Genomic DNA, 8,796 nt, shown 5'->3' with positions numbered 1-8,796 from the left:
GGTAATTCCACATTTAGGAATCCCTCGTCAGATAATAAAACGAACAAAAATTATTGACAAAGTCACATTCTTCAAAGTCATATTTATGTGCCAATAATGAAATGTTAACACGTTGCTTATGAAAAATTTCTCAGGATCTGGGGAGCGGTTTACTCTATAATTTCTTTAAAACTTTTTAAAAAGCAGGGAGGACATATACCTGCACACAAAATACAGTATATCAACAATTTAATATAGACGTATAGGTTAATACAGATGTGTATAACAGTAATATGAATATACATACAAACACACATCCACAAAACAACAGTCTAAAAGGAAGTAGTTCCAAATATTGACTCCACTTATCACTGAGCAAGATTTTTTTTTTTACTTAAATGTTTCTCCATTTTTATATTTCCATAACGTGTATGAACTGCATTCTTTCATATTGAAAAGAGAATACAATTTTTTTAAGTATAATAAAGTAAATTACCTCCTCCCAAAAAGGCAAAAAAGATTAAGTATGAGGTATGCCAGGTATTTTGAAATTAGCTTAAGCATAAATACTAAAGTAAAATTTGAAATATTTGCCCTCTTAAATAAACTTCTCTAAAACATCTTATAAGAAACCAACCAAGAAGAGTCAAAGGGAGACATGCAAATGACCTGGTCATTGATTAAAACTCACCTGTCAGCAATGCTTGACGGTTTATCACCAATGGGTACCAGCATTCCACCCCAGAGAGAGGCTGAAAAAACCTATTGAGATATAAACAAGCAACCGCTTTCGTCTGGTGTTTCTTTCATTGCAATGAGCATTATTAGCAGGGAGAAAACGCAGCCAGGTCTGGTCACTGGCCACAAGCTGAGTGTCTGCGACGTGCAGAGCGCTGGGTGGGGGACAGACCCACAGGAGAACGTCTGGCTCCGACAATGGAAGAAGCGCAGCTCAAAGTGTTTTGTGGCTACCTGAAAAACTTGCAGCTCCGAATGTCAAATAAAGGCATACCAAACAAGCCAGAAACGAGCCAAAGCCCTGGCGGAGCCACGGCTTCCATTTCAACACAGGGCAGCTCCCTCTTCGACGGGGAGAAGCCAAACCCAGCAGCAGCCATGGCGGATGGCTGAGGGAGACTGGGGCCCGGGGAAGGGTCTGCATCTGCTCAGACCTCTGATTTGGGTTCAAAACGATGGAGGATTAAGGGCACGCGGCATTTCAGGTGAAAGGAGGCAGAGGTTACAACGCTCCAGATAAGAAATGCAGACACAGCTTCCAATCCAACCCTCAGGCAGAGCCCTTCTCTAACAGGTCAGGGGCAGTGACCTAATCTTGGATCAGAGATGGATCTTCACGCCTAAGCAACGCACAGCACAAACCATACCCCACAGTGCTGAAGCCACAGCGAGCTGTCCTCTCACCCCGTGTCTTCATCACACTACACCCCGTATCTCCCGAGCACGCGTCCTCGTTTTTGCTCATCTCATGTCCTCTCTCTGACTTGCAAATCAATATGTCCTGTGAAGCTGCTGAGATCTCTCTTTTTTAGAAGCTTCAGTAGGAAGGTTTACAGATGAAAACTGGGGCTGCGAGTGGGCAGAGCAGGCCAAACTGAAACTTCTATTCTGATAAATTCAGCTCTTTGTTCAGCAACATTTGGGAAACACCGACTTTGAGCCTGGCGGTGTGACAGATGCTACCGGATAAAGCGAGGGGCCGGGGCTCAGAGTGAGTGCTCTGGGCGAGCCCCCTTCAGGCGCCTCACTGCTCTGGTCAGACCAAGATGGGAGCCACAGAGCAGGCCCGCCCTCCTCCGGCTTGGCGCCGCGGCAGCAGGGCTGCAGGGCCCACAGAGCTCACACGTCACAGGGAGATGGCCTTGATGCCACCCTCAGCAGGATGGAAGAGGAGGGAGTGAGAGCTGCTTCTCCTGGCAAGCCCACCCTCCTCCCACTTCTCCCGGCCTAACCGTCACCACCGCCTGAGAGCAGGCCTAACGGGGCGGCAATTAGAACTTATTACCCACGCGGAACAGTCTCACCCTGCCTCACATCCCCGCTGACCTCAGTGACCACGAGAGCCCAAGGCTCCCAGTCACCCCTCTAGCACCAACTCCCCAAGTCTTCAACACCAGCAGGACCTACGAGCCCTCCTCCTGGTCCTCTCACGTCCTTATTCCCTCCTCAGCAGCTGGAATGACACGGCCCACCAGTAAAACTCACCTGTCTGTGTCTCTCTCCTGCAACACCCCAGCCCGGCTAACCCCACCTGTCCACTTTCTCAGCTGTCCCTGCATGGCTGCACATGCTGGGAAACACGCCATCATGCTAGGCTCCTTTAAACTCGGACTCTAACCTCTAACAGGCCCTTAGAGCTTCCTACCCACTCACCCCACCCCACCCCGACAGTGATTCCACACCTGATCCTCTCCTCCCTCTGCGCCAAGGGCCTGGCCTCCACCTTCACTGAGGACACAGGCTCCCGAGAGCTCCCACGTCACCCCACCTGCGCCCACCCACTCATGGCCTTCCGGCCTGTTCTGTGGAGCACCCCTCCAGGTGGCCCCGCTCCAGACCCCCACTTCCCTCACTGGATTGTTCCCGCCCGCACACAAACGGGCTGTAAGAGGCTTGACCCCGAGGGCAAAACCAGCCCTCGCCCCACGCCACCCTATTTCCCTGCTCCCCAGAGGGGCCCTCGTCATGTCTGTCCTCAGCCCTCTCCTCTCGCGTGCTCTCGGGTTTGAATAACCATCTTGCTGTGGAATAGTCACCAGTTTCCCACGAACGTCCCTTTCCTCCATGAGGAGACAACCCTGCACCGAGCCACTGTCTTCACACGCCCGAGACTTTCGTCTCCTCAATGCTCTTCCTACCCCGGTTCGCAGTGACCATCACACGAGCATCCAAAGGCCGGTTCCCAAGCTGGGGGGACGTATGGCCGCCTGGTCCAGTCCCTGTGCCCCCGCCCTCCGCCCCCCGCCCTCCTCTCAGCCCCTCACCAGCGTTCCTTCTCTCTGTGCTCCTCCACTCACGCCCTCTTCCCGACTTCTCCATGTCAGTGTGGCCAGGGGCCTGGGGCCCAGCCCTGGGACTTCTGTTCATGCTGGAGCGCCACCCGCCCGGTGCTGAGATGCCGTCTTTACGCAGACAACGCGCCTTTCTGTAATGCCGCCCGGCCTCTCCCCTCACCACCTCACTGCCAGCTCGACGCTCCCATCAGGCACTGTCCACACCGAGCGTGGGCTCGCCCCTGGCCCCGCGCTTCCCTGGGTTTCCAACCCTGTAAAGGGCACCTGGGTTCTCCAGATGCTCAGGCTCCAACATCTCAGGGTCGCACCTGCCACTCCTTCTCACCCCCACAGCTGAGGCATCAGCTCTGCCTGCACGCTGCACCCACACACACGCGTGATCACCGTCCACTGCTAGTCTATAGCTCCCAGCCCTCCCCGGTCATGCCGCTGGGGCCCCACTGGTCTCCTGCGACCCCTGCTGCCCCCCAACCTGCTCTCCACAGGACCCAAGTGACCGTCTCAAGCAGGTGCCACGCCCCCTCAGGTTCTTCTCAGGGGTTCCCATGGCTGCCCCAGCCTCTGCCCTCGCTGCTTTCCCTCCTCCACCTCCTCACTGCTGGGTCCCAGCAGCCAGGGTCATCCGGAAACAGGCCGGGGCTCCTGCCTGGATGGCCGATGGCTGGCCCCCTCACTTTGCCCCAGGCTGTGTGCAGATGCTGCCTCACCAGACGCCTTCCCGGGTTACCTATCTCCAATAAGACAGCACCTCCCTTGGGCCACTTCCGATGCCTTTACTCTGTTTCACTGTTCTTCGTAACACTTACCACCTGCTAAATGACGTCCCCACTTATCTGCCTGTGGGTCTCCCTTCACCAGAGAGAACACAAGTTGCGTTTTATTGACTGAAGTATGAAATAAGTTAAGTGCCCAGAGAGCGCCTGGCAGCTGGTATACACGTGAAGGGTGGGCGGGCGGGTGAAGGGCGACACCTGGAGATCAGCACAGAGCTACAGGAAGCGGAGGAGCTCCCACCTGGGTCTGGGAGGTCAGATAGGGCCTGCAGGAGACACACCTGTGCTAAAGGCTGAAAGCCTGTGAACAGGAGGCCAAGCGAGCTGCTGAGAAAAGGCGGAGGGCAAAGTGCAAGTGCCGAGAAGTAAGAGGCCCGTCTGGGCACCAAGCAGCAGGCTGGCGGGGCTGCAACCCAGGCAGGGGGGCAGAGATGGGGACCCGAAAGTGACATCACTGCCACGGTGAGAAAGAGTAGCGGGAGACGAGGGACGCTGCAGGGCAGAAAAGACAGGACCTGCTGCTCGAGGGCTTTGAGGGTGAGGACTGGGAGCAGCCAGAAAGATCGAGGGCAGCTGGGAGGGCAGCTGTGCAGGCCCGTGGGGTTAGGAGCCCAGGGCCAGGGCGGATTCCCAGAGGGCAGTAAGTCTGGACATGTTGAATTTGAAGTGTCTGTAAGAAACAGAGTCTCAAGTCCAGTAGCACGTGAATCTGGGGCCCAGAGGAGAGCCAGGCGCGCTTTGGGGACCTCAGCTCAGAGACGACAGCTGCAGCCAGAGTGGGCGAGCTCCCCCAGGGAGACCAGGAGACTCCACGAGAGTCTGGGGAGACACACTCACGAGGCGGAAGTGCACCAAGCCATGAAAGGGCCCCGAGGCGGGGAAACTCAAGCTGGAGGCACAGGGGTCAGGATGGGGTCAGACGAGGACAGTGTCAAGGGCCATGGGCGGGGGGCAGGGAGGGGACGGGAAGAGCTCGCTCACTGAACTGGACAACGGGGGGCCCCTGGGAGAGCAGTGGCAGGGGAACCAAATTCAAAGCGCACTGAGTCCGGGACTAGCCAGGAGCGGTGACACGTGACCTCAGAATAAACTGTCTAGAAATAGGTGCGTGTGCCCTCTCATTAAAACTCAGTCCTCACCCCCAAGTCTGAAGGAAGCTAAGGGCTCAGGCAGCAGCGGTGGGGCGGAGAGCTGTCCCCAGTCACCCGGTCGCTGGGAAGACTGGACCGAAGCCGGGGGCTCATCTGCCTCGGTCGGAATCTGGTCACTTACTCCTCACTCCTGAGTGAGTCAGGAGAAACTAAACCCAAATGGAGGAAAGACTTGTAAAACTCCCTGGAAGCGCCCAGAGCCCTGCAGACCCAGCCAACTGAGGTGAAGGCTCCAGATTTCTACAGACGTGGCCCTAGGAGAGGCAGAGGGGGTGGCATTCCTCTGGCCTCGGCCAAGTTCCTTGACGGCCCCAGGGAAGGGGCGCGCCGCCAGTCCTGGGTAAAAGGACTGACAGGTTCCTTTAAAAGAGGACAGTTACCACCTCTGCCCAGAAAGCCTTCAGTCTGGCCAAGTTTAAAAGATCAAACACCTCAGTGTCAGGCATTAATGTTCTGGGCTGCCACTTCAGTGTTTCGGATGCTCGGGGCTCGGGACGGGGATTCCAAACACAAGGGATAAAAATATAGGTGACAACCTTCTGGCTGGATACTCACTGAATCGAGTAAGAGTTGTTTATTCAACTGCAGCTCAAAATCTTCTTTTATGAAGCTCACGTCACCTCCGGTGTAGCCTGCCAGCTCCTGGGGGAAGGATTCACAGGTCAAAATGGAGCAGGCCTACTCCACAGGTTCCTAACAACGTCACTGCAATGACATTTTATTTGGCAGTTTTGTATTTTTAGAAAGGCAGCGGCCCACTTCTGTCTCCTAGAAACTGTATCCAACTTGTTCTAGACCAGGGGTCGGCAAACTGCAGCTTGCGAGCCACATGCGGCTCTTTGGGTACATACATGTGGCTCTGAAGTCAAATTGAAAATGAAAATAAACTATCATCGTTTCATTTATAAAATTTTTAAGGGATATTAGTCACATAATGGTGATTATGTAAAATATATTTATGGCTCTCAAATAATTTTTAAGTTGTTATAAGGGACAGGATTGGCTCTTCTAGGGGTCGGCAAACTTTTGAGACGGAACGTACCCCAAGAGCCTCATGCGGCTCGCGAGCCACAGTTTGCCGACCCCTGGTCTAGACGATACAAGGGGACTGACGGAGACACGGAATCATGAAACACACTGAATAACTACAGAGCGTGTGAGCCCTGAGAGAGAAAAACGCTGGCCACGTGAGCATTGTATTATAGAGCTTGCAATGGATGATATGGCTTGTCTGGCCTATTCAGTGCTTGGACAGACACACGGACACGGACGGACACACACACACACACACACACACACACACACACGCGCGCGCAAAAAGCCAATCTTTTACAACCTGGCACATTTCATATACAAATATGAGTTCTTGTGGCTCCTCTGAAACTGATGATCAGGCGACCCGAGCGTCAGGGCTGCACACACCTGGCCAGCTTCGCTCCCTGACATCACTGGTCTGGGCCAGCCCTGAGGTGGGAACTCACTCTCACCAAATCATAACTTTCCTCCTGGCCATTTATGTCAGTGACACCGCCAAGGAGGCCAGACCCTTATCCTCCCTGGCACTCTGTGGAGGCAGAAGACTCAACTATGGGGGGACAATTCCAGGCAGGAACCCCCAAAGGTGGACTGACACCCTTGCCGGCCATTCCGGAAAGATTTTTACCGTTAAAGGAAAACGTTCAGTGTTGAAAGTGACTACTCTGCACGACTCCCCGTCCCCCGGGTCACCGAGTGCGCAGAGGTCAGGGGAGGAAAGTCACCTGGTTAACTTTCAGCAAAGCGCCTCTTCTGGGTAAGATGGACGAGTTCCGGGAGTCGATGACCATGGCGTGCTGCAAGAGATGTGCACTGGGGGTTTCACTTCCGACAGGTCTATAGAGCGACGGCCAGCCCTCACTGAGCAGACCGGAAGCCGGCCTGCGCCAAGCACGTCACACCCCGGACATCACTGCATCCTTAGGGGAACCCCGTGAGGAAAGGACTATCCACATCCCCGTGTGCCATCCGGGGAACTGAGAGGCTGAACAAACAGCTCTCGTTTGTGAGGCGGGAGGTGACGCCGGGCATGCGGCTCGTTCTCTCAAGCAGCTCCACGCCCTGGCTGACGTCAGCTCAGCCAGCTTTCAATCAAACGGCACAGTCAGCTCTTAGGCACACCTTTTCCCGTGACCATCCATGTTAGAGAAAAATTACATGAGGTCGTGTCTGTAATTGTCCAAATTCACAAAGTGACCAGGAGGCCCCGTTTTAGCCTGAACCCAATGGGCAACACTCCTCCACGCATCCCGATGTCGGCCGAGGCTGCTTCCCCGCGTACAGCTCGGCTGCAGCAGATCTAAACGCTCGCTCAAACAGAAGAACTTACCGAAAGAGATGACTTCAGTGAGTGGCCACTCTCTTGGCGGACGGCGAAAGACGCAGTCCTGGCGAGGCAGCCCAGCTCCCGCCACACGCCTTCCCACTTGAGCGTGTGGCTGGTCTTCCAGATGGGGAACTGTGGGGACACATGGGGAACGTGACGCTTTCCAGGGCTGGATGACAGGAGGTCGTCCCAAGTCAGGCCTTGGAACGAGGCATCGTTAAATTGTTAGCTAATGACATCCTTAAGACACTTTTTAAAAAAACGATGGGAAGGGGGAGAAAGAGAAAAAGGGGAAGGAAAGAACAGGAAAAAGGGCAGGAGGGAGAAGGGGAGAAAGCTGTGATCAGAGGAAACTGCCCCAAATGGCAGGACTGTGTGAGGAGACAGGGTCTGAGAGCTGCGAGCAACCTGATCACTGACAGGCTGCGTCTCCATCCCCAGGACAGTCTGGCTCACACCCCACCGGCTCCTCCCAACCGCTTATCTGAAGCCAGGCCCCCGACCAGATGACCCCCTCAGCCCCCGAGAAGAGCAAGGAGACAAGGTCACATGGGCGAAGAGCATCCTTTCCGCGGCCACAGGCCAGAGCCCGGTGACTCTGGAGCCCACACATGTGGGACCTGCTTCTTGGCCTGACCCTCTCTCCCCGAAGCCGGGACGGCCTGTCCTAGATCTCAGAGAAATGCCCACGTTGTTTCTGAACAGTAAACGATGTCATCTGGTGGCCTCGGGAAGGACAGTGACGATGCGGGTCTTACGAGGACGCCAGCATGAGCCCCAGGCTGCACATCTGTAGCCCTCAGGCCTGCTCAGGCCCTGACCCCCGCCCGGCTTCAGGGGGAGAACCTGGGGGCACCCACCTCAACGCGCTTACTTAGGGAGCCCCCACAAGGCACTGAGCCAGGCGCTGGGGCAGCAGGTGACAGCGGGCAGCCTTGTTCACCTGCCACTTCTGCACTAGGGCTGCCTGAGTTCAGCGCTTCCCCAGACACCTGCGGAAGGTGCAGAGCTGACCTGCGTCATTTGCTCCTTCCTCGTAAGGCAGCTCTTTAAGTGAGAACCACAGTGGCTCAGAGGACACTCATCTCCCATCTCTGAATTCACAGTCAGGAGGACGAGGCAGGGGCCGGACAGGAGAAAGATGAGAGAAACCAGCCACACTGCTGGCCACACTATGGGTGGCCCCTGAGACCTGCTGGAGGACGGGGGCTGGGAGAGCAGGGTCTGCCGTGGTGCCCCCTTCTGCACCCCAGCAAGGGCAGAGGTGTCTGAGAGCTACTCCCTTCGGACCAGGAAAGGGCCCCGTGGAGAGTGGAACGTGAAGTGCAGGTGCTCCTGCCTACGGCGTGAGCTGTGTCCAGCTGGTCTACCCCAGAGCGCTGTTTCCTGCCTGACCTTGGTCTACAAGGACGAGAAGCAGGAGTGGCCAGCATGTCTCAAGTGCCCACAGGTGCCACGTCAGGCCCGGGCAGTGACTACAAGGCTTCAGCGTGGTTCTC

At 55.5% G+C, this 8,796-nt stretch overlaps 1 protein-coding gene across 1 annotated transcript in view; it reads right to left on the bottom strand.

Annotated features, from left to right (window-relative positions):
- SAMM50 (SAMM50 sorting and assembly machinery component) overlaps positions 1 to 8,796 on the bottom strand; it is a 35,083-nt gene that overhangs the window by 12,942 nt on the left and 13,345 nt on the right. The window contains exons 8-11 of the mRNA XM_019632346.1: positions 7,301 to 7,429; positions 6,696 to 6,767; positions 5,491 to 5,577; positions 671 to 741 (exon numbers count right to left, since the gene is read on the bottom strand). Coding sequence (XP_019487891.1) covers positions 671 to 741; positions 5,491 to 5,577; positions 6,696 to 6,767; positions 7,301 to 7,429 — 359 coding nt within the window. The remainder of the gene's footprint in view (positions 1 to 670; positions 742 to 5,490; positions 5,578 to 6,695; positions 6,768 to 7,300; positions 7,430 to 8,796) is intronic.

Source organism: Hipposideros armiger, unplaced genomic scaffold, assembly GCF_001890085.2.
Source record: "Hipposideros armiger isolate ML-2016 unplaced genomic scaffold, ASM189008v1 scaffold_1129, whole genome shotgun sequence".
Taxonomy (NCBI): domain Eukaryota; kingdom Metazoa; phylum Chordata; class Mammalia; order Chiroptera; family Hipposideridae; genus Hipposideros; species Hipposideros armiger.
Note: the sequence above shows the minus strand (reverse complement) of the source record. Positions and strands in the feature narration are given on the sequence as shown.